Source organism: Cyclopterus lumpus, chromosome 1 (genome assembly GCF_009769545.1).
Source record: "Cyclopterus lumpus isolate fCycLum1 chromosome 1, fCycLum1.pri, whole genome shotgun sequence".
Lineage (NCBI taxonomy): Eukaryota > Metazoa > Chordata > Actinopteri > Perciformes > Cyclopteridae > Cyclopterus > Cyclopterus lumpus.
Window position 1 is genome coordinate 22674133 of NC_046966.1, and position 27126 is coordinate 22701258.

The 27126-nt window shown below is 41.4% G+C and overlaps 1 protein-coding gene across 2 annotated transcripts; it reads right to left on the reverse strand.

Moving 5' to 3' along the window:
* Positions 1-1256: 1256 nt before the first annotated feature.
* LOC117751239 (heterogeneous nuclear ribonucleoprotein L-like) lies at positions 1257-16473 on the reverse strand. Of its 2 annotated transcripts, none has more exons than XM_034562981.1 (13): positions 16231-16473; positions 9924-10042; positions 8543-8780; positions 7820-7905; positions 7148-7244; positions 6939-7011; positions 5827-5886; positions 5506-5750; positions 5264-5385; positions 4689-4887; positions 4289-4346; positions 4056-4154; positions 1257-2977 (listed from the first exon to the last, which is right to left on the reverse strand). In XM_034562981.1, exons 1-13 carry the CDS (start codon positions 16405-16407, stop codon positions 2922-2924), a joined length of 1629 nt encoding a protein of 542 aa, XP_034418872.1. In that variant the 5' UTR covers positions 16408-16473; the 3' UTR covers positions 1257-2921. The 2 variants fall into 2 exon arrangements, with proteins under 2 accessions (XP_034418872.1, XP_034418958.1); XM_034563067.1 differs by lacking the exon at positions 16231-16473 and adding an exon at positions 12796-12825 and having other exon boundaries at positions 4056-4157.
* Between the last annotated feature and the right edge of the window lie 10653 nt (positions 16474-27126).

The following is a 27126-nucleotide window of genomic DNA, read 5'->3' on the forward strand; positions in this document are numbered from 1 at the left end:
TTATTGATGAAAACACTAAATGAGAATCAGGTGTAGCAGGTTATGTTCCTGCCAATTTGCATCTTCAGTGTCTGAACCTGAAACTTGAGTCGAGAGTCTGGAGCTTCCTAAAAAGACCTACAGCACAACAGCCTGCTGCTAAAAAACTAAATAATCATACAAAGATTAATTATGGTATTTAATTTCTAGCCAAAAACGTTGTACATTCAAATCCAGCAGAAGTTCGCAACACATATGAATATAGCGACGCTAGCGCTGTAGCTCTTTTGATTGGCGATGTTGGTACTTAATGTGGTACTTATATATTCATGGTGCCCAGAGGATTACTCCTATAGTGATCCTCTGGCTTTTCATCTAGCGCCACCTTGAGGTTCACGTTTTGGATTCAGATGTCTCACTATATTCACTTTTAGGTTGGACTGGGGTGAAATGTGGGTTCGCGCGGTCATGTTCCCCAGAGGATGAATTATATTAACCTTTGATGATCGGCGCCATCATCTGGTCAACATTTTAATGTGCAGCAATACTTTTTTATTCATGACCAACGAGTTGTGTTTACTGCATGCAGCACGGGGAACGTTACACCTGCTGAACTTCAACCAGCTAACGATGATGTGAGCATTTAGTTCAAAGCGCCATGTGGACAGTTGCATATATTTTTGGATTTCTTCGTCGCCATAAAGCCAAAATAAAAGGTTTGAAATTTAAAGGGCCAGTGTGTTAATTTAGGGGCATCTATTGGCAGAAATAAAAAATGATATTCATAGCTATGTTTTCATTAGTGTAAATTAGTGAAACTAAGAATCATTGTGCTTAGGGAGCAGGTCCTCATCACATACTATTGAACTATCATGTATATATATATATATATATGCTTTTCTATATATATGTGTATATATATATATATATATATATATATAAATACAAAAAATAATATATATATATATACATACAGTATATATATAAATATATACTGTATATATATATATATTTTTTTTTTCTTTCTTTTTCTTTTATATATATAACTTCTTGACATTATCAAACATCTTGGAGTTTTGAGAATTACTATAACGGGGTTGAATTATCAAAAAATACGGTAACTATTGAACATCTGGAAACACAAGTGGGACAGCTGGAGGTGAGACAGCTGGAGGGGAGACAGGTGGAGGTGAGACAACTGGAGGTGAGACAACTGGAGGTGAGACATTCACAGATAACATAAACAGCAAAACTCTAACGCACATTTAATGAACAGAGAGCGACAAACAAAGTTCACAGTCATAAACGGAGTCAGTCGGTCCGTTAGCTTCACAGGTGACGTGTCAATCAAAATAACAATACATTCATGAACCACCATCAAGTGCATTAAAGGGACACTTCAACCACAAAATGTCCATTTGTATATCAATTACTCACTACGCGGTAACTTTAATTGTTTTGCACAGAGTTTTACTTTCGTTAAACGCGGATTCTCATTAGCTTGATTCATCACAACGTTTTTTTATTTAAGTGGTCTTCAAGAACTCTAAAGTAACTGAGTAATTGATGTAATGATGTACGAATGGTACATTTGTGGGCGAAGTATTCCTTTAAGATATGTTTTTAAAGATGGCAGTTGACCAACAATTACACACACACTCACACACTCACAAACAAACAAAGCCTCCGCCCAAATAAAATGGAGGTAAATACATTTTTAGTTTGTGCTGCTCAAAGTGTTGAAAAATGACATAAATGAATGTGATCGGCATTCATTGCAGAAGAAAACGAGTTATGTGGTTGATCTAGCTAACATGCTAATATTAGCATCCTAACACAAGCGGTAGCATGTTAACACTTTAGTCAATATTATTATTATTATTATGCGTCGAGCTCAAAGTCTGATGAAGTTATTGTTATTCTAAATGGCGACACTAAGTCTGTTGTGTCGCGTGAGACATTCACACGAAATGCTTTCGTGGCAAAGACGTGTTTTAATTGTTGTTATTTTGCAAACTTGCGTGCAGCAGAAGGAAATACGACCGTATTAATAACTTGTGACTGTCTGGTCATCAGACAGCTGAATCACGTGAAAATATAATTCATTCAGTAAGTACACAAACACAATTTTTAAAAAAAAAGGACTTTCGCCTTAAAATGTGATTATTCTGTAAACGTTCAATTAATAAACAATATACATATATTTAAACACTATTGACCAGCTGCTCAGTCAAACAATAACCAACCCCCTCTTCTTAATAAGTCACTCAGGAGTGCAGCTGTGCAGGAAACACAGAAAGTACATTTAAAACAATTAAAATAAAAAAATGTGGCTCAAAACAATTAAAATCACAGAAATAAAACTCATTACAAACCCTGATTTACCATTAATGTTAATAAAATAACTTTTAACTCAATGAAGTTAAATAAATCTAAATCCTAAACCGCTCAAACCATATTAAAAATGACTTGTTAAAAATAAAAATAAAAGATATTTTAGGATTGTCACATGATATCTGATTGGTTTACACTTCTTAGTGATTCCTCCCTCAGTTCGGCCAACAACCACACCACTCCTCTAAAAAGCTGTTTCACATGGGACTATGTTGACTGCTGATATCTTCAATGCGAGGGCCTTTTGTGGAGGATGAAGCCAGTTATTGATTTGATTTCTCACGTGTGATTGGGTGGAAGAGAAGTCTGTGCATCGCTGGCATCCTCCAAGGACCGTGAACTCGTTTAGTTCGCTGTCATTAAGGTGCTTTTTCTCCACTAAAAAGGCCTCGTCTCCATCTCAATGCTCAAATAAACGAGAACCACACAAATAAAATCCATCCATTAAAAATGTTTTCTGCCATAATTTTCTCCTTCTGAAAAGAATAAAACTTCCCCCGGTCGTCCCGGAGGACCCTGGCGACCGCGGCGGCCATCTTGTTTCTGGCTCACAGGTGGGAGGAGGTGGAGAAGCAGAGTTTCAGGGTGAAGGGGTTGGAGGTGTCTGCAGGTCAGAGAGGGACAGCAGGTATATATAAACATATGGATGCAATCTATAAATGAACACTGTTCACTGTGGATGTGAAGGTTTTTTTTAGTCAGATATAATAAAACATAATAAATCTATTTTACAGGCAAACATCATGTGGTGATGAGCCTTCATCCCAGCACAGAGGTTGTCTCTATTCGTTGTTGTTGTTTTTAATCAGATCAGTGTGAAGCATGACATCTAGTGGTGTTTATCAGCTGTTGGTGTTCGATGACGTCACCGCCTGTGGCCGGCAGCAGTACTGCAGCCATCACTCGTTGACCTCGATGGAAAACATTGTGAGGTCAAGGACAGATGAGAAAGAGAATCCATGAGACCGTCCGATGTGAAAGAGAAAGGAGAGTTTTATGGTTTTTTTAAATAGTTAAAATAGAAATTGTTGTACAATTCACGGAAGGATTCCTGAGGAGAACAGAATCAAACCTCCTAAGAAGGACGTTTTCAATTCATCCATAATGTAAAATCAATGTCATTAACGTCCGGATGGCGCACGCGTCGCTTTGAAAGGTTCCTGCCGCAAGGAATTGTGGGTCATTATTTCCTTTCCTTTCACATAGGATGGCCCATTGCTAAAGGAGATAAGAAAGGAATCATTGAAGCACCTTTCCTCAGCCTCTAGAGACCTCAACCAGCCACTTATAAACTCTCCCTGTTGGTGCATTCAAGGACACTGGGATTTTCTGAAATTTGAGGGATGGCTGCTGAATAGGAACTTTCTAAAAAAACTGTTTTTACATTATCCTTTGAACTTAAATGGTGGTGTGAACATGCTATTAATACTGATTTTCAACATACTAAAGTATTTGTATTGTATTGTGTGTTTTATTTAAGTAAATCATTACATACAATAAGTAAAGCCACAATCTAATATATACAAAAAAAGAAATGGCCGAAGCATTAAATGCTTATATATTCCTATCCTACATTATTATCAATTAAATCAGATAATTAATTAGATATGAAGAAAAAAAAGGTCATCAATGTTTCATCTGTACACTCCTGCATCACAAGTGAGTGTCAGCCGGGTACCTACTGGGTATTCTGATCTGGTGGTGGTTCAGGACGGTCAGAGCGTCCACAGCTTCAGTTTTACTGTCAAACTCCAGCAGACCGGACAGAGTCTTGGAGCCGGCTGCTGGGAAGAGGGTGAGGAAGAAGAAAAAGTGAGACACGTGTGTGTCTGTTGAAATATCTATTTCATAATCTATCCAATTAAGTATTAAGTCATATTTCTCCTTCAGCTCTTCGCGATTGGTTAGAACTCACATTTGGCATCGAAGAGCTTGAACTTGGTGAAGGGGAGGACGTCGCGTTCGGTACAGAGCTGCAGAGACGAGAAACAGGTGAAACTAAATGGTTTGATCACACAGAGAGAGCTACATAATATGCAAAACTGTCACAAATAGCCCAGCATTTTTTACATATAGAGAGCTTTTTTTGAAGAGGTGGAAACGGCCAAAGAGAATGGGGCCCAGTATGGAGCCCTGAGGGACACCTTCACTGATATATATATATATATATATATATATATAAATAATTTATGTGGAATGTATTCAACGTCTTATCAGTGAAGGTGTCCCTCAGGGCTCCATACTGGGCCCCATTCTCTTTGGCCGTTACCACCTCTTCAGAAAGCTCTCCGACGTTTGAGGCGTGACCTCCTCACCTCGTGCAGCTGGTGCTGGCTCAGGGTGGGCGGGGCGTTGTAGAAGTGCAGCACGGCGGCGGGCGGCTGGATGATGTTCCTGCTGCTCTGCGCGCCGCTGAAGCGATTGTTCCTGGTCAGGCTGAAGTCCTGGTAGCTGCTGCTGCCGTCGGCCAGCTCAAACACCTGACTGGGAATCACCGCCTGCTGCTTGGACACACTGGGAGGGGGGATAGGTGGAGGAAGGGATGATACACAAAGCCACGTAAACACAGAAGGATGGGAGGAAGGAGTCTGGATGTTCGTGCTTAGACGTCAAGTAAATGTTCAGACTAAAGGAATCAAATTCAGGTTTTTATGCTTTAAAAACAAGATGGAAGCAAACTGACCCTTGTGTTCCCAAAGAAGTCTTGTGCATTTTAACCAAATTACAATATTCCCTGATGAGTTCTTGTGTATTTTTCTTTTCCGAATTTATTTCCAACCTTGTGTGGAAATAAATGCAGATGATGTCGGTTCTCTGGTATGTGATATTAATGTTCTACCCACAGCCGTGTCATGTCATTTTGGTCTGCAGGTATATCGAGATGGCTCACCACACGTTGAGTTTTTTGCCAAACACCTTGACGCCGTGGAGGTGAGTCACAGCTCGGTCCACGGCGTACTCGTCCCCCATCTCCACCAACGCCGTGCCGGCAACGCTCTTCATGAATTTCACCTGCGAAAAAACACAACCAATCGGGGGTCTTTAGAGGGATCGCTCAATCCGGACGACTGACGGGTGGCAGAACCGCGACACCTCGAGGTCTGAGGGTCACGAGAAGGACCGAGCGCTCACCTTCTCCACGTTGCCGTAGAGACAGAAGAGGTTGAAGATGCAGCTGCAGTTCATCTTGGCTGGATGGAGGCCGCTCGCCATGGCGACGGAGCTGGAGGGGGAGTGGCCAAGGAAGGACGAGTAGGAGGAGGAAGAGTGGGAGGTCTTAGGGTGGAGCGGCGGGTAGGAGATCATGTCCTGCGCCTCCTTGCTGCGTCTCCTGTACCTGCTGTTTGCGGGCAGAGGCAGCAGGGGGCAGTGCGAGCCTGCGGAGACACACGATGCTCTGGGATTAGCAGCACAGGGATGAGAGAGAGAGAGAGAGAGAGAGAGAGACAGTACCATAACCGTTGGATGGATGTTCTCCCAGTATGGCCTGCCGTTGCCTCCCCGTTCCCCTCTCTGCAACGCACACAAACACAGACATCTTAGCCAGATAAGAGCTCACAAAAAGGTTGTTGCTAGTAGTACAGTGTCTCACACACACACACACACACACACACACACACACACACACTGAAGTGTCACGGTCGGGGTGAGCAGAGTCTGACCCACGTAGGTTAGCGAGCGCTTCCTCTCTTGATGAGAATCCATTTCCTCTGCAGCATCAGCAGCTTCACCAAAACCACCTTCAGGCTGCAGGTCGACCTTCGAGTCTCCGGGCAGAGCTCAGTGAACCCCCCCCCCTCCCTCACCGTGCGGTTATTTAGAGAAGAATATGAAGCGTGAGCACTTCCTGAATGACTGATGGGAAGGTTAGTCTCACCTTCGTGGTGGTTCAATCAGATTGAATGCTCGGGCTCTTGAACGTGAATGCAGAAAGATTTTGCATTCACATTTTTTTGTTGCAGTTTGTAGTTTCTAAGTGGTATCGACCAATCACGTTGCGGCGGGCTCTGGTAACGGTTTAGAGGTTAGAGCGGGCCAGAACTCGTTGTGTGTAATCATTATTATTACTTCCTTCTTTTAAAAGGGGCAGATTTACAATTTTAATATTACTCTTTTTCAACTAAATGCAAGAAGACAAAAAAAACACTGTATTTTACACATTGTGCAAAACTGTAACACGAAAAGACCTTTATTTGTTATTTACATTCAAACAAGACTATAATTGGAATATAATATTTTTTTAATTGAATAATAACCTGAAAACTAGAACGAGCCGTTCATATCTTCATGCAGAGCGGGTTCTACTCATTTAATTAGATTTATTTTGCATAGCCAAAAATCACAATTAACACATTTGACAGAGAGCTTTCTGAAGAGGTGGAAACGGCCAAAGAGAATGGGGCCCAGTATGGAGCCCTGAGGGACACCTTCACTGATGAGACGTTGACATTCCACATTCCACATAAATTATTTATATATATATATATATATATATATATATATATATATATATATATGTGTGTGTGTGTGTGTGTGTATGCACGTGCGCGTGCGTGTTGTCCTACCTCGCTGCAGGAGGAAGGGCTTGGTGTAATCCCAGCTGCTGTTGTCATTGCGGACGACGTTCAGTCTGTTGGGCTGCAGGGGGCGACAGAGCACAGCACCTCTGGGTGGGTGTGTGTGTGCGTGTGTGTGTGCGCGTGGGCTCGAGAGTTGAGGGTGTGTTTGTCGAGAGCGCTGTGCGCGTGCGTGTGCGTACGTGTGTGCGTTTTACCCGAGCGTACTCGATCTTGAGCGTGCAGCAGCCGGCGTAGATGTCGGCTCCGTTCAGAGCCAGCTTGGCCCTCTGAGCGTCCTCCACGGACTTGAACGTTAACGAGCTCGTTAAGGAGGAGCAGCCAATCAGAGGAGAGGAGACAAGGCCAAGCGGCAACCAGCCAATCAGAGGAGAGGAAACAAGACCATGCGGCAACCAGCCAATCAGAGGAGAGGAAACGAGCTACGTGTACTTTACTTACTTCTACTTCTACTCCACTACATTTATTTGACAAGATTAGTTCTGAGTTCCTTTGCAGATACTGATTAATAACACAACATATAATAATAATAACAATAATAATAATAACAATATCAACTAATAAGTGATTGTGTAATATTATAGATGAAACTACCAAGCAGATTATAAAGTAATTAAAAATGAGGTCCACCTTTACCAGCAGCAACATAATTAAATAATTATTATAATACAATAATATAGAATATGTTGTGATCCTGAAATTGTCCATTCTTCATAATGAGGACTTTTACTTTTTGGTACTTTAAGTGTATTCTAAAACTGATTTTGTATGTATACACTGTGGATATCTGAGGACTGTGGAAAATACTTTAAGCACTTTTAAACACACACACACACACACACACACACACACACACACGGTCAGGATATTCCACCATGGCCTGGATGCCATTGCGCTTGAAGATGACGATGCGCTGGACGTTAACGACGGGGTTACAGACGGTGTAGAGAACATCCTGAGAGAGAGGGAGGGGGGGGGGGGGGGGGGGGGGGGGGGGGGAAGGGGAGAGGGGGGAGGGGAAAGAGGGAGAGGGAGTGGGGGAGGGAGGGAGAGAGGGGTAGAGTGGGGGAGAACGAGAGGGGGAGGGACAGAAAGAGAGAGAGGGGGGAGAGACGGAGTGGGGGAAGGAGGGAGAGGGGGGAGGGGAGGGGGGAAGGAGAGAGAGGGGGAGAGTGGGGGAGAGAGGGAGAGAGTGAGGGAAGGAGGGAGAGAGGGGGAGGGAGAGAGGGAGAGAAAGAGAGAGAGGGAGTGGGGGAGGGAGGGAGAGAGGGGAGGGAAAGAGAGAGAGATGGGGGTAGGGAGGGCGGGGTAGGAGAGAGGGAGAGAGAGAAAGAGGGAGAGAGCGAGGGAGAGAGAGAGAGAGAGCACAGTGATGACTGGCAGAAATCACACAGAGAATAACCAGATTCTACTTTTCAAACATCAAATGTTTTGGCATAAATATAAAAGGTTTGTGTCGGATGGTGAAGTTCTGCTGGAGCTTGTGGAACATTAGGAAGTTTTCCAGTTCATCCAGTTAAATGACCTACTGGTTTTTTTATTCCAACTGACGTAAAAACACCCCCCAGCTGGGGGGGTTCTGCTGGACTCACGGTGGTGATGGGGTACAGCGGGTTCTGGATGGACAGCAGCAGCACCTTGTTCCCACCGGCGGGGTCGTCGGCGTTGGTGGGCCTGGTGATCCTCTGGCTGGTGGAGAAGTTGAAGAAGGCCCGTTGCTCGGCAACGCACACGGCCTCGCGGGTCCCGCGCGACACGCAGCGCCCGGCGCTCTCCACGCCGTCGAACTCCACCAGGGCCTGGCGCTTGAACGGCATCATCATCACGTAGCTGCCGACGGCGAGAAGGTGAGACAGTCTTCAAGACTCCCATTAATACGTTAAAAAAATAATAATTACGTTTTTGCATTTGAGGGGTTTGATGTTAAAAAACAACAATCAGACTTACTGATTTACTAAAATTAAAGTACAAGCTTAAATTAATTTCAATCTCGACCGAAATTTCTAAATTAAGTTATGTTTTTATCAAATTACTGCAAACTATGTGACAAACTGGTGCTGGTACGATTCCAGTGCAATGGTTGGTTGATCGCCCCCTGGTGGATGGCTGCAGTGTAGGTCATGAAGAGGTTAAATTGAGGTTAGTTTGAGTTTCATTTGAGGTTAATTTGAGGTTCAATTAAAGTTCAATTGAGGTTAATTTGAGGTTAATTTGAGGTTAGTTTGAGGTTAGTTTGAGATGGACGTTTATGGACTAAGTATTTCTTGCAGATGGACGTTTGTGGACTAAGTATTTCTTGCAGATGGACGTTTATGGAGTAAGTATTTCGTGCAGATGGACGTTTGTGGACTAAGTATTTCTTGCAGATGGACGTTTATGGAGTAAGTATTTCTTGCAGATGGACGTTTGTGGACTAAGTATTTCGTGCAGATGGACGTTTATGGAGTAAGTATTTCTTGCAGATGGACGTTTGTGGACTAAGTATTTCTTGCAGATGGACGTTTATGGAGTAAGTATTTCGTGCAGATGGACGTTTGTGGACTAAGTATTTCTTGCAGATGGACGTTTATGGAGTAAGTATTTTGTGCAGATGGACGTTTGTGGACTAAGTATTTCGTGCAGATGGACGTTTATGGAGTAAGTATTTCTTGCAGATGGACGTTTGTGGACTAAGTATTTCGTGCAGATGGACGTTTATGGAGTAAGTATTTCTTGCAGATGGACGTTTGTGGACTAAGTATTTCGTGCAGATGGACGTTTATGGAGTAAGTATTTCTTGCAGATGGACGTTTGTGGACTAAGTATTTCGTGCAGATGGACGTTTATGGAGTAAGTATTTCTTGCAGATGGACGTTTATGGAGTAAGTATTTCTTGCAGATGGACGTTTGTGGACTAAGTATTTCGTGCAGATGGACGTTTATGGAGTAAGTATTTCGTGCAGATGGACGTTTATGGAGTAAGTATTTCGTTACCAGATGTTGCCGAACTTGTCGAGCGCCTCCACCAGATCGGCCTCCACCACGGCGTCACACAGCCCTCGGACGTGGACGACCGGGGACGGCGAGATGCGGTGAGCGTCGTCCACGGCAACCTGCAGAGGGAGGACGGGACAATGAACTAGAAGAGGTCCGGTCAGAACTGTTCACGTACTTTTACTGCTGATACCTTTACTACATGAGGCTGAGAATACGTGTGTACTTTTACTTCTGATACCTTTACTACATGAGGCTGAGAATACGTGTGTACTTTTACTACTGATACCTTTACTACATGAGGCTGAGAATACGTGTGTACTTTTACTACTGATACCTTTACTACATGAGGCTGAGAATACGTGTGTACTTTTACTACTGATACCTTTACTACATGAGGCTGAGAATACGTGTGTACTTTTACTACATGAGGCTGAGAATACGTGTGTACTTTTACTGCATGAGGCTGAGAATACGTGTGTACTTTTACTACATGAGGCTGAGAATACGTGTGTACTTTTACTACTGATACCTTTACTACATGAGGCTGAGAATACGTGTGTACTTTTACTACATGAGGCTGAGAATACGTGTGTACTTTTACTGCATGAGGCTGAGAATACGTGTGTACTTTTACTACATGAGGCTGAGAATACGTGTGTACTTTTACTACATGAGGCTGAGAATACGTGTGTACTTTTACTACATGAGGCTGAGAATACGTGTGTACTTTTACTGCATGAGGCTGAGAATGCTTGTGTACTTTTACTGCATGAGGCTGAGAATACGTGTGTACTTTTACTACTGATACCTTTACTACATGAGGCTGAGAATACGTGTGTACTTTTACTACTGATACCTTTACTACATGAGGCTGAGAATACGTGTGTACTTTTACTACTGATACCTTTACTACATGAGGCTGAGAATACGTGTGTACTTTTACTACTGATACCTTTACTACATGAGGCTGAGAATACGTGTGTACTTTTACTACATGAGGCTGAGAATACGTGTGTACTTTTACTGCATGAGGCTGAGAATACGTGTGTACTTTTACTACATGAGGCTGAGAATACGTGTGTACTTTTACTACATGAGGCTGAGAATACGTGTGTACTTTTACTACATGAGGCTGAGAATACGTGTGTACTTTTACTGCATGAGGCTGAGAATGCTTGTGTACTTTTACTGCATGAGGCTGAGAATACGTGTGTACTTTTACTACTGATACCTTTACTACATGAGGCTGAGAATACGTGTGTACTTTTACTACTGATACCTTTACTACATGAGGCTGAGAATACGTGTGTACTTTTACTACTGATACCTTTACTACATGAGGCTGAGAATACGTGTGTACTTTTACTACTGATACCTTTACTACATGAGGCTGAGAATACGTGTGTACTTTTACTACTGATACCTTTACTACATGAGGCTGAGAATACGTGTGTACTTTTACTACATGAGGCTGAGAATACGTGTGTACTTTTACTGCATGAGGCTGAGAATACGTGTGTACTTTTACTACATGAGGCTGAGAATACGTGTGTACTTTTACTACATGAGGCTGAGAATACGTGTGTACTTTTACTGCATGAGGCTGAGAATGCTTGTGTACTTTTACTGCATGAGGCTGAGAATACGTGTGTACTTTTACTACTGATACCTTTACTACATGAGGCTGAGAATACGTGTGTACTTTTACTGCATGAGGCTGAGAATACGTGTGTACTTTTACTACATGAGGCTGAGAATGCTTGTGTACTTTTACTACTGATACCTTTACTACATGAGGCTGAGAATACGTGTATACTTTTACTGCATGAGGCTGAGAATACGTGTGTACTTTTACTACTGACACTTTTACTACATGAAGGTGAGAATATTTGTATACTTTTACTACGGACACTTTTACTACATGAAGGTGAGAATATTTGTGAGAAATAAAATCGGTTCGCAGTGAGAAACTCTTCTCACGCCGACAGAGATGTGATAAGAAAACACGCTGGCAGGAAGCGCTGCAGCTCTTGCAGCCCGACCCCAACGCGCTGCCGGAAACGCGCTGCGGTCGGGCGCCGTTTGGGGTCGGTGACCTCCCTGGTTGTAGATGTCCTCACGGTAAACTTTGGGTGAAAGGAATCTCCAGAAATAAATTAAATTTCTCACTTTCAAATGGAAGTTCTTTTTGTTTTTTTTTACCAGATGATGAATAATTTGTGTGTTTTTCAACCATGACAACTGGGTTTAGCTCGTACCATCGGGGTCGTCTTATGGTCGGGCCAACGAGGTCATTGAATGCAATTCAACTGCTCCCACGCCTGTTTATTTCTAATTTGTTCACTCCTAATATGCATATTAATACACGTGTGCATGTACCTTATATTCTTTAAATTCTAGATTCTAAATCATTACATTTCTATCAAATTAAATAAAATATTTCTTATAAAAATATTAGTTTTTTCCATTATTTTGTACAATTCAATTCATTTATTCAATATGTTCTTTAGTTAATGTATCAATATTATGTTTATAATTAACCTTTTTTTGTACACGCATGTCTTTTTCCTTTTCCTTTCTTCTAAATGTATTTTTGAATGCACAGATATAAATGTTTATGCACCTCACATATTATATTATATACTGTAAAAGGAGCGTCTTTAAACACGTGCTATAAGAACAACAGCTCCTCTGGGGAGTCGACCACGCGGCGGAGCGTCAACCTCGGACCCTTCTGAGAACTGAGGTCTGTTCAGACGGGGCGCCGCGCTCCGCTGCACCCACGCCGGGCCCGGTCGCCACGGCAACGCCAAGCGGGGAGGCAAGTTGGTCGACGGGGGAAGAAAAGGTGCTGCAGACGTACACTCACGAGTCAACGAGACAGAGACCGAAGTGTTGTTGTTGTTGTTGTTGTTGTTGTTGATGGTGGTGGTGGTGGTGTGTTCGTGGCGGTCACCTCGTACTTTCCCCTCCTCCTCCTCCTCCTCCTTCACCATCATCACCTCCTCCTCCTCCTTCACCATCAACTCCTCCTCCTCCTCCTTCACCATCATCACCATCTCCTCCTCCTCCCTCTCCACCTTCACCATGACCTCCTCCTCCTCCTCCTCCTCCTCTTCCTCGTCCTCCTTCTTCACCATCATCACCATCTCCTCCTCCTCCCTCTCCACCTTCACCATGACGTCCTCCTCCTCCTCGTCCTATTCCTTCACCATCATCACCTCCTCCTCCTCTTCCTATTCCTTCACCATCATCACCTCCTCCTCCTCCTTCACCATCATCACCATCTCCTCCTCCTCCTCCTTCACCATCATCACCTCCTCCTCCTCCCTCTCCACCTTCACCATGACCTCCTCCTCCTCCTCTTCCTCCCTCTTCACCATCACCATCACCTCCTCCTCCTATTCGTTCACCACCATCACCACCTCCTCCTCCTTCACCATCATCACCTCCTCCCCCCCCTTCACCATCTCCTCCTCCTCCCACTCCACCTTCACCATGACCTCCTCCTCGAGGTAACGAGCCCTTAATGAGGCTGTGGAGGCCGCCTGATGCATCATTTATAAACCCTAGAGAGAGAGAGAGAGAGAGAGAGAGAGTGGACAGGAGGAGATCTGACGGTTTGTGCAGCTCCTGTAAACAAACTCGACTCTGTGATGTTCAAAAGACGCTCAAAAGATGTTGAAAAGATGTTGAAAAGACGCTCAAAAGATGTTGAAAAGACGCTCAAAGGACGCTCAAGACATTGAAAAGATGTTGAAAAGATGTTAAAAAGACGTTGAAAAGACGTTCTTTGAAGACAACTCGGTCCAATCAGACTGCAGCAACAGGAAAAGTTTACAAGAAGAGTGGAAAGAAAGATGGAGGCTGTTAAAACTGTTAAAACACGGAGGAGAATGGCGGCGACGTGTGATTCGCTGGCCCCGGTGATGAGGACGGGGTCGCTTTACGTTAATCTGAATATGCACGGCTGCATGCAAACAGGGATATTAGTGGAATATTCCTTTCCATTAATCGGGAATGAGGGCAAAAAAACCTGAATGTTTGCTGCGTGTAAGCGTAGTCATTGTCAGTCTTCTTACAGCGTGGTGTTCATTTAGTAAATTGTGGTCCATTAAGAGAACATTCGACTCGATGGTCACTTCCATTTACAGGATGGCGACGGCCAGGTTCCTTCAAATGGTTTCACGTTAAAAAGCCTTGTTAGGAAACTGAGGGATTCTGTCCAATGAAGGCTTTTAAAGAACGTAGACGGGTATCGGTACAGGCGGTGTCGCGTCAATTGGCATTACCTGCAATTGTTTATTGTTTGTTCATCCTGAAGTAACAAACCAATGGATGGATGGATGGATTCCAGCCGCCCGAATAAAGAAGAGAAACCCATTCGGTTTTCATTTCCACGTTAATGTTTCCCGAAGGACTCGGTTCTCGGGTCAGTTTGACACCTCTTCACGCTCTCGCATCAAAACCACAAAGAACACGAGGTCAAAAGGTGCTTTTGATGTCGGCTGAATATTAATCCACCCGGCAGGTGATTCGGTCGCTGCTTACAGGAAGTGCACAAAAAAAAACACCAGGAAGGTGAAATGAAACCGTGCGGTTCGAGGAAGACGGGGAGCGTACTTTGACTTCATTTAACCTCACATGTTTAATCTCGTTCTGTCCCTTTTTGAGAGCTAATTTAAAAAAAAAAACGGGAGCCGCAAGATTTGAATAATTCAAACTGTTAAAAACTGGTCGTCTTGTCAGTCTGTCTGTCAGTCCGTTTCTCCCATGATGCTCTCTGTCTGCTGAGCGTTGTTGACTCATGTGTTGAGGAGGCAGCGGGGCTGTTTGATCCGACTTCAATAAACTCTCTCACATCCGCCAGCGTGTCGAGATTAAAAACACACACACACACACACACACACACACACACACACACACACATGCAGACAGATTCACATTTACCCAACAATGCGTTTGCACGTGTATCCATCACTCGGCGTCCCGAAAAAACAGAACTTCGAGAGGACTTCTTAAACCTTCCATTGGGACTCCCTGGAGGACATTTACTCGTCTATACTTTAAACCCTCTGAACGGCCTCAGAGCCTCCAAAGGTACCTCTAGAAACGCCTACATCCTTACAGAAACCTCCTGCAGGAGATCGTTGGATAGATCAAACCTCTTAGAAAGCCGCCGAAGGACCACAAACTAAATATATGTATCAGACCTAAACAAATCACCTTCTCCGAAAGAACCAAGCACCCTCCGTTCCACGTGGGACGTTTAAAAGCCTGTTAAAGTTTCTCGGGACTCCAACAGGACCAGGAAAAACCTCTTCGCCCAGGAGAGCAGTGGTTAGTTCCTTTTAATTCTATCTTTAATTAGACGTGGATGTTATTATAGTTCTCTCGGCGTTTACCTCGTCGTGTATTTACCGTATTTACTCGTGATGTCCCCACCGAGCAGAGGATCAGAGCGCCAGAGGACGCAGATTACGTGGACGTGAACGATAGAAAACCAAAAAAAAAACATGAGCTACAGGACGACTGTGCTGAGGAGCTGTTGGTAAACAAACACTGTGTTGATGTCAGATCATTTGAGTTGATTACACAACAATACAGAACACACAGGCTGTATGAAAGGAGACGTATAATAGTCTGAAAAGTGAAGCCAATGAGGAAGTGTCTTAAACTCACATTCTCTCTCCTGACCACCAGGGGGCGACTCCTCTGGTTGTATAGAAGTCTAAGCTTCATGTGTTAAAACTGCATTCTCTCTACTGACCACCAGGGGGCGACTCCTCTGGTTGTTTAGAAGTCTATGCTTCATGTGTTAAAGCTGCATTCTCTCCCCTGACCACCAGGGGGCGACTCCTCTGGTTGTATAGAAGTCTATGCTTCATGTGTTAAAGCTGCATTCTCTCCCCTGACCACCAGGGGGAGACTCCTCTGGTTGTATAGAAGTCTATATAAATGACTCTACTTCTCTTGATGTATTCCCTCAGTAAACATTGTAAACATGAGTTTTTGGTCTCAATCTCTAGTTTCAAGTCTTCTTCAATACAGCGTGATGTTCATCTAGTAAATTGTTATCTATTTAGAGTCAAACAGACCATAATAATAATTATATATATATATATATATGAAGTTTAGGGACATGTTTCTCCTGACTCTTTACTGTCAGGGCTTTATTCTTGTGAATAGTGCAGAGGAAATAATTGTGTTTTTTTTGTTTGTGTGTTCTTACCGAGATGTTTATTAAAATGTAAATTAGGGGAAACTTATTACAAACTACTAAATTATTTATATTGAAGTATACCTTGGTCCCTCGGCTCCTGCCCTCGGTGCCGCCGCTCCCCGCTGCCTCCTCTCCCGCGGAGTCCTCCGGCTCCTCTCCGCCGGCCTCCTCTTCGGTCCGGAGCCGCTTGGCTGCCCGGTGGTATCCTCCTCCTCCTCCTCCTCCTCCTCCTCCTCCTCTGTCTTCTCTCTCCTCCATCACGGACGAGTCGGTATATTCACGGAGGAAGATGATCGGTTTAACGGAGGAAGAGACGTTGGCACGTTAACCCCTCTCCCTCTCTCTCTCTCTCTCTCTCTCTCTCTCTCTCTCTCTCTCTCTCTCGACAGATAGGAAACAGACGTCTCACTCCGACACAATGTCAAGATCAAAAGCGCAGACGCTCACATTCAGTGTCATCGTTTCCATACAAGTACAATTAGCTTGGACCACGTGCAGAGATTGATGTTTATTTTTTATTATTTTTTTCAAACTTTTATTACCTAAACAGATCGAAGCTGGTTCTGTCTGATTTTATAACATCATCTGTTCTGCTCACTGGTTTTTAACTGCATCACTGCAGCAGCCTCTAGTGTCTGCTTGCTGGACTTCAATGTTAGATTTATTTTTTAATAAAGTGTAACTTTTCCTTTTGGGTTTCTGCATGTTTTTTTTGCATCCACGTCTACTTCCTGTATGAGGAAAGCCTCGAGGCTCCTTCGCATCACTCCTTTCGCCTCTCTCCTAGCGCCTCACTCCTTTCGCCTCACTCCTTTCGTCTCACTCCTTTCGCCTCACTCCTTTCGCCTCACTCCTTTCGCCTCACTCCTTTCGTCTCACTCCTTTCGTCTCACTCCTTCGCCTCACTCCTTTCGCCTCACTCCATCGCCTCACTCCTTTCGTCTCACTCCTTTGCCTCACATCTTCGCCTCACTCCTTTGCCTCACACCTTTGCCTCACTCCTTCGCCTCACTCCTTCGCATCACTCCTTCGCCTCACTCCTTTCGCCTCACTCCTTCGACCTCACTCCCCGACCGCCGCGAGACTATTCCGCCTCCGGGAGGAGAGCGGGCGCCATCTTGCCATTAGCAATGCACACACATCGGCGGCCTGCTCTCCTCCCGTCTGTAGCGGCGTGCGTGTGCATGTGCGTGTGCATGTGCCCGTGCAGCTTTGTAAACAAAGTTTTTGATTATAACACACTCAGAGAGTGAGAGCGATGACATCACTCCACTACTTTCAAGTACCGAGAGTAGAAGTATATTCTCGTGATGCAAAACGGCCCATTTCAGAATAAAAAGCTAGATTGTTGGATTATGATTATTGACGCGATAATGTGTTCGTCACATTAATGCATGCAGCTGGTGGAGGTTAAAATACAGCTGGTAAGCTTAATCTAAAATAATATATTGTGATGTATTTCTTGATATAAGTTGTATTTATAATATGCATGAATAAAGTAAAGTTCCAGTATGAGCTTAAGTACACTACTTGAGTACATGTACTCAGTCACTTACACCGATGAAGAGCTGGAAACACAAATAGTGTCAAATCGTTCACGCTGAAGTCTGAAGTGAAGGAGGAGAGAAGATGAGATCACTTTCTGCTCGACGGGAGACTCAAATGAGGACAGTCAGCCGTCTCTATGCAGCTGCTTCCTCCAGGTGGAGGGCAGGTTGCCACGGCAACAGCACACCTGTTGACTTGCTGCACGTCAGGATCTGAAGCGGTGCAGCGAAAAAGAAGAAATTGGGGGATTTAAAAAGCAGAGAGTGTGTCAGAAAGACTTCCATGGTGGTGAGTTCAAGGACACTTTTGACATCTGGAGATTTCCAAGCTGGGTTGTTGAAGAGGACGGATGTGGCTGTACTTGTTTTATTTTGATATTTGCTCCAGAGTCACGTGCGAACAATCTTCCGTTGTCCAAAATGTACTTTTCCACCAATGGATAGTATATTTTATTACTGTGAATCAATTTTGAATTTTAAAAAATCCGACATTTTACACTTTTTATGTTAACATTTTCCTGTTTGGCTGCAATTTTAACTATAATATAATTTCCAAACTTTTTTCCAACACTGTGCGGTATCAATGTGAACGTCTCAAGCTGCAAAACGACTTACGAACTAATTGAAGGTTAATTTGCACCTGGAGGTCATGAGAAGAAAATTGACATCTGATATGGTCATCGTGTCAAATGGATCAATAGCGCTCTCTATTGATTAACCCCCTGCAGTGTGTTTCACCACATCATTAAAATACGTATATGAAAAGTTATCAACATCATGAGGTTTTAATGGAACGACCAGTTAAATCAGATTTACACTTCTGGCTTTAAAGTTTGTTCAGGGATTATTTTTTTCTTTACGCATGATGTATTTTATTTTATATATGATGTACTGTATGTTATGTTATATATGATGTATTATATATATGTTATGTTCTATATGATGTATTTTATATATGTTATGTTATATATGATGTATATTTGATATGTTATGTTCTATATGATGTATTATATATGTTATGTTATATATGATGTATTTTATATACGTTATGTTATATATGATGTATTTTATATATGTTATGTTATATATGATGTATATTTGATATGTTATGTTATATATTATGTATTATATATATGTTATATTCTATATGATGTATTTTATATATGTTATGTTATATATGATGTATTATATATATGTTATTTTATATATGATGTATATTGTGTTATATATGATGTATTATATATATGTTATATTCTATATGATGTATTTTATATATGTTATGTTATATAATATGTATTATATATATGTTATGTTATATATGATGTATTATATATATGTTATTTTATATATGATGTATATTGTGTTATATATGATGTATTATATATGTTATGTTATATATGATGTATTATATATATGTTATATTCTATATGATGTATTTTATATATGTTATGTTATATATGATGTATTATATATATGTTATGTTATATATGATGTATTATATATATGTTATGTTATATATGATGTATATTATGCTATATATGATGTATTTTATATGTTATGTTATACATGATGTATTATATATATATGTTATATGTATGTTATGCTATATGATGTATGTTATATGTATGTTATGTTATATATGATGTATGTTATGTTATATATTTTATTTTTAAATGTTTGGGAGATTTAATTGAAGTGAATATGTTCACTACCGTTATGCATTTCAGTTTATATATATACATATATATATATATATATATATATATATATATATATATATATATATATATATAGTTTTTTCCTCTTCTCTTTATTTTTCTCATAATTACATCACACGCTATACTGGGAAGCTTTTATGGTTTAGTAAATAATAATGCTGATGAAGTGAGGTGGTGGTGGTGTAAGGATGGAGGGATTGTGTGCAGTGGCAGTGCAAAACCTCCAGGTGGCGACATTACCATGTTTCATTATGACTTAAACAACAAACACACAAAAAATAACATCATGTAATAAAATACTCAATTAAAGTACAAGTACCTCGAGAGTGTACAGAACGTGACACAATGTACTAGCTAATAGTTACTTTCCTACTTACTTATTTAATACATTTAATATTTATTCTGTGGAGAGAGAACCGTCATTGTAGTAGTTTATAATAACTCATTGTATTGAAGATAATGACACACTTCACACGCTGCTCTGCATCTTTTGTCATCGGCTGACGAACTCTTCAAAAATAATAATCAAATATAAATCTGTTATAGAACATTGCACTGAAATTTGCATTGAGTACATGAAATGGTGGGAAAAAAGGCGATTTTTTGCAGGGTGTCAGTGAAGATTAACAGGTCATCGATTATCACTTCATCACGAATTAAGACTTTCAAAATAAAATGTTTTCTGTGTAAACATCTGACCCGGCAGTCTCATTAACCTCCTAAAAAAGCATATTTATCCATTTAAAAGAGGAGCAAAGAACGACACGGAAGGCTGGCTAGAGTTGATTGACAGACGGCTCATCCAAAACACCTGCCATGTGCCCGCCCCTTTTTCCAAACACTTTCCAATGACGCCTTCTCCGGTGGGTGTGGTTAGAAAAGGCCGAGGGTCACCAAAGTTATTCCATATGAGCCAAACCGCAAACGTGTATGCAAAGTCCATCAGTGGAGACGTTATATATGGAGTTATTATATAGATATTATGAATTGGTTGATGTGTGGAGCGTCTTTCGATGCTGAAGGCAGTGCATCAGGAACCGCTGGCCTGTCATCGCTCTCCATTCAGTTCCTGATGCAGTATCATCAACATCAGGGGAAGCTGTCCGTCACTCCACAGCTGGACGCGCAGTCACACCTGTACCTGTACGGGAACTCATATAATAACTCACAGATTAAGTTCAACCTGACACACGTTTACACAAAAGAGCTACTGGATAAAAATAAATTTAAAAAAAAAGATGCTTCACAGAAGAAACCCTTGAATAAAATAATAATAAACGCTTCGCAAAGGCAAATAAAAGAGATGTGAAAATATATATTTATTTTTTATTAAAAATGTGAAAAAAAGAAAGATACTTTTGTATGTTGAATGACATTTACTAGAATAAAAAACAACAGCTATTATTTATTTCCATTTCTAATATTTTTTTTTTTACTTCACCTTTCCGACATTCCATATTTTGTACCTCTTTTATTAATTTGAGCATAAATAAAGACTATAAAATATCAAGCAACAGCAAAAAAAATATGACATCAAATCAAAAAGGCTGTTTACTGACATTTTACTTACACACTTTCAAATTGAGAACACAATAAATGTCTCATATTGATGCTCCGGTAGGACGAGGCGCTGCTGCGTTCAGGTGAATCTTAGTCAGCTCTGTGAGACGCTCAAAAGCTCACAGTTGCCAGCTGAGATTAAACTGGATTGCAGCCGTTATTGATTCCTCTGCAGACGCTTTCAATATCGATTTAAACGTATTCACACGTCTGGTTGTATAGAAGTCTCATAATCGCCTCGCGGCGCAGCTAACTGATCGGAAGCGGAGCGACTGGATCGTCTCTGCAGGCGACTGCGAGTATAAACGTGAGCCGTCGCAGTTGCCTGCTGAGATTATAAAGTCACACGCTCACACACACACACACACACACACACACACACACACACACACACATTGGGTTGGATCCTGCAGACGGGGGGTCGCACTCCGATGAACAGAACGAAGGGAGGAAGGGGGGAGGAAGTCTGGTGGGGAGGTGAAGAGACAAGGGTCCCGTCACACACTACACACACACACACACACACACACACACACACACACAACGCTACATCGGTATCATCACACTGCTCTGTGTCCTGAATACAAACAGAAGACAACGTTCAATGCTTTCATGGTGTGTGTGTGTGTGTGTGTGTGTTCATTCTCTCTCTTTTTGCTCCGTTTTTGGTCTCCACCGACTCCTTTAGCCGTTAGCTAACAAGTGCAGCGTATGAACTTAGAAGGCGGAACAGCGTGAAACATATCAGTGGATCTATTTGCAGAAAATAAATTTTTTATGCTCATTATGTTTTCATTATAATCACCTGAAACTAAGAATGGTTGTGTTTTATTTAGGGCGAGGGCCTCCATACCTACAGAGGCGTGTTGCGCGGCCATGTTTTTTCTACGGTAGCCCGGAGCGGACAAAACCGAACACTGGAAGGAGCCTGAAGGTAACGTAAAGACGTCCAGCCGGGTCGCCGTCTGACTTTTATTGTTGGGTCGAGGACGTTGTCATAGTTCTGCACTTCCCCACTACTCCATCACCGTCCTTTTAAGAAGAAACGTTTTATCTTAAGCTTTTTTCGACACATCGTCCGGGGGTCTCAAAAAAACAATTCTAATACTTTTTAAAATTTGTATTTCTTTGCCTATTTTCGTGACTTTTTCCAGAGAGGTCAACTGATCCGCATTAGCGCGGCTGCGTGACCTGACCGCAGATGACACGTCGCATTTGTTCCGGGCCTGCGGGCGCCGAGGGGCCTCTAACGAGGCGCGACGTGGACGGACAAAGCATCAATTAGGGCCCGCGGGGCGTCTGAGCAGCGGACAGCGGACACTGAACACAGACCCCTCCCCCCCCCCCTCCCCCCCCCCCTCGGACGCTCCATTGTCCCCCCGTCCCACGGGGAAAAAAAAGGAAAAACAAAGACAATGTGATTTGATTCTGCTGAGGTGAACTCCAAAAGCCCACGTTTTCTTCTTCTTCTTCTTTAAAAGCGCTCGTTGTCGGCAGATGTGTCTCTGCATGGCGACCCCCCCCCCCCCCCCCCCCCCCCCCCCCCCCCCCCTCCCCCCCCCCCCCCCCCCCCCTCCCCCCAACCCCCCCGACACTCTTCATCGGGCTGTTTCTGGTCAAACAGCATAAACATCATGTAACATAAGTCGTAACGTTTGAAGCGTGAGCGACGTGTTAACAATACAATAATATAACATCATAATATATGAAAGATGATCTACTCGGAATAAGAATCAGACTCGGTTTATGGCCGAGTATGTTTTGCACACACAAGGAATTTGGTTTGGTGACAATATTATGAGACTTAAATTAAATTAAATTTAAGAAAAATTAGAAAAATTGAATAAGAAACCCTCCAAAAATAGGGAATACGTTAAAATAAATCTGCTTTTTAAAATGTAAAGTGTCCTTTTATTTGGCTCACTAAGTCTCATACACCTCTCGAGGAGATATTTTTAAGTAAAGCATTATGCAAATCACATGAGAAGTTGGGATGTTTTGACTGAAGCACATTGGACCAAAAGTACTATTATTATATATATATATATATATATATATATAGAGAGGAGAGGAAAGAGATTATTCCCTGTTGTCTCCATTCGTACACCAGAAATACGTAAAATTACTTTCTTTTTCATAAATATTGATAAGCACATGTTGTCCCACCTCGATGACGTGAAGATACTTCCCTTCGGTTGTGAACATCTAGTTTATAGAGACATGAAATGTTCAAGTTTTTTAACAGCTTTAAAACATTTCTGAACCCGGTGGACACGTGGGCGACGCTTTTCAACTCAAACACACTAAAGTGAAGTAAAAGCGTCGGCTCAGAGGACACAAAAAAACAACAAAAAAAACACCAAAAGTCCAAAGAGTTTTGGATGGAGCTGTAATATTAATAAGATGATGTTTCAAAATAAAAGTTTGTCTTACCTTCGGTGATAAACACATGCGGGCTGCCAGCGTGAGGCGAGCTGTGAGAGTCTGCACTGTAGCGCCACGCTGACCCCGACACACACACACACACACACATACACACACACACACACACACACACACACACACACACACACCCTCCCCCCCCCCCCAAAAAAACACCTCACCCTGCAGTCTGGACTCACTTGGATCAGGGTTGAAGTTTTAAGATGTTTACTTCCTGTGAACATTTCACTCTTTTATCAGGATTCAGCGTCATGAATGAAGTTGGATTTTAACGCAGAAATGCAGTTAATTCTTCAAATTTACAAATTATTTTATATTTGTTTGCGCGCTAATGTGATTTATTTGAGAGGAGACACTAGAGGGGAATACGGTAAAACATTTTACTAAAATATATCACCATGAAAGAATTATTATTTGTATTACACATTTTCTGATTATTATACGTTTAGATTTGAAAATTGGTTAAAGCCAGGTTTACAATGTATTATATATAAATATATATATACAGATATATATTTAGATTTATAATAATATAAATAATATATTTATATGTATATATATATTTATATATTACAGTCTTCTGGATTTTTGGGGTATCTCTTCTTTTATCAGTGAATAAATCAGAAAAAAAAGCCATATTTTTCTAAATTTCTCTAGAAATAAAAAGTTATATAAATTAATTATGAGTGATATATGAACGAACCTCTCTGTAAAAACCTTCCGAATACAGATACAAATTACATTCCCGTGTCATTTTAAATCCTCACATTGTGGTCAACAAATTGTGTTCAAGCCAGGTGTTTAAATAAAATAAATACAAATAAAATGTTTATTGATTTAATTTAAATTTCAAAAAGAAATACCAGAATCACCCTTAAACCCCTGGAAGATGCGTACAATAAATGCCATTGTAGAACGTGACATACACTTCATGTCACAAAACCAAATGACCTCATCGTCGGCAGGTTTCAGCTCTTGTAATTTCATCTTTTGCTATGAAACAATAATATCAGGAATGTTCTTTGGTTTCGAACGCGCGTTCCGACTCGTTGACCGCTTTGGTCATTGATTAACTGCTTTCTTTTGAAAAGGCTTCTGCGTGTGAGCGCAGCCTTGATGTCGTGTGTTTGTCTTATCGGGCAGCCGTCGGCCTTCACACCTTCTCTCACGGGCAGCACCTGACGTCTTCCCATCGACGAAAAACAACACGTGTCACATGTGTTAAAGCTGCATTCTCGGGGCGACTCCTCTGGTTGTATAGAAGTCTATGCTTCATGTGTTAAAGCTGCATTCTCTCTCCTGACCACCAGGGGGCGACTCCTCTGGTTGTATAGAAGTCTATGCTTCATGTGTTAAAGCTGCATTCTCTCTCCTGACCACCAGGGGGCGACTCCTCTGGTTGTATAGAAGTCTATGCTTCATGTGTTAAAGCTGCATTCTCTCTCCTGACCACCAGGGGGCGACTCCTCTGGTTGTATAGAAGTCTACGCTTCATGTGTTAAAGCTGCATTCTCTCTCCTGACCACCAGGGGGCGACTCCTCTGGTTGTATAGAAGTCTATGCTTCATGTGTTAAAGCTGCATTCTCTCTCCTGACCACCAGGGGGCGACTCCTCTGGTTGTATAGAAGTCTACGCTTCATGTGTTAAAGCTGCATTCTCTCTCCTGACCACCAGGGGGCGACTCCTCTGGTTGTATAGAAGTCTACGCTTCATGTGTTAAAGCTGCATTCTCTCTCCTGACCACCAGGGGGCGACTCCTCTGGTTGTATAGAAGTCTATGCTTCATGTGTTAAAGCTGCATTCTCTCTCCTGACCACCAGGGGGCGACTCCTCTGGTTGTATAGAAGTCTACGCTTCATGTGTTAAAGCTGCATTCTCTCTCCTGACCACCAGGGGGCGACTCCTCTGGTTATATAGAAGTCTATGCTTCATGTGTTAAAACTGCATTCTCTCTCCTGACCACCAGGGGGCGACTCCTCTGGTTGTATAGAAGTCTATATAAATGACTCTACTTCTCTCTTGATTTATTCCCTCAGTAAACATTGTAAACATCAGTTTCCGTCTGATTGGTCTGCGGTGAAAGACTCAGGAGGAACCGGAGGAACAGGTCCAGGTATCTATTTGGATCTATGTATATTTGTATCTATGTATCTATGTATCTATGTATCTATATATCTATGTATCTATGTATCTATGTATCTATGTATCTATGTATCTATGTATCTATATATCTATGTATCTATGTATCTATGTATCTATGTATCTATGTATCTATGTATCTATGTATCTATGTATCCATGTATCCATGTATCTATGTATCTATATATCTATGTATCTATGTATCTATATATCTATGTATCTATGTATCTATGTATCTATGTATCTATCTATCTATGTATCTATGTATCTATGTATCTATGTATCTATATATCTATGTATCTATGTATCTATGTATCTATGTATCTATGTATCTATATATCTATGTATCTATGTATCTATGTATCTATGTATCTATGTATCTATCTATCTATGTATCTATGTATCTATGTATCTATGTATCTATATATCTATGTATCTATGTATCTATGTATCTATGTATCTATGTATCTATATATCTATGTATCTATGTATCTATGTATCTATGTATCTATGTATCTATATATCTATGTATCTATGTATCTATGTATCTATGTATCTATGTATCTATGTATCTATGTATCTATGTATCTATATATCTATGTATCTATGTATCTATGTATCTATGTATCTATGTATCTATGTATCTCTCAAATTCTCTAAAGTCTTGTGTTCGTGCTTGTGGCCCGTTGCGTATCATCTTGTTCCAACTCTATGACGCTAATACACTAAGTGAAAGATTCAATCAATGTAACTAATGTGCTATAGACAATATTTCTCCAACATTCAGGCTGAAATATTTGCTATATTTGGAAAATGTGGGATCTCCAACTGTGCAATTTAAAGTCGGCGGAGGGTTCACGTTAGTTAAGCAACTTCTTCTGAATCCCCAAATATCATTTTTTTTTTTTTTTAATCCCAGCCGGCTGTGACTGACTCACATCCTGAATATTTACTGGAACTCGTGAAAAAAAAAGAGGAAACCTGAACAACGACAAACTTTATTTCCTCCTTCTTCGTTTCTCGTAAACTTTCTTGACTCCTTACGTTGTCAACCCGCTCTGGTATTAAACTTTAAGGTAAGAGAAGGTTGTGATTCGTCTTTTTTTAATGCTTCAGCTCATTATTTAGATCACTTTGTGGATGCATGTGTAATGTGACGGACTCTTTTAACTCCTTTTGTAATGACTGTGAACTGGTTTACAAACTAAAGCCGTCAACATACTTGCTGTTTATATGCCAGTGACATATTCACCAGAATCAAATCGTTGATGTTGTTGTTTATGTTGATAATTAAATGTTGCTACATTGTTTTCTTCATATAGTTAAAGTTAAAACGAGTGATACATCTCAGGTTTAATTAAGATACACATCAGATGAACAGTGAAGGAACACTTTTACAACAAAATTAACTTAAAAAATGAATTGATTTGTAATATTCGGTTCCAACACAGCGCTGACCTACAAAAATATAAAATAAATTCAGAAAGCATATTTTTCTACTCATCTTTTGAGTTTTGTATTTCCAGTGTTGTTTTTCCTCAACGGCTTTTATTCTGGTATTTCCCGTTTT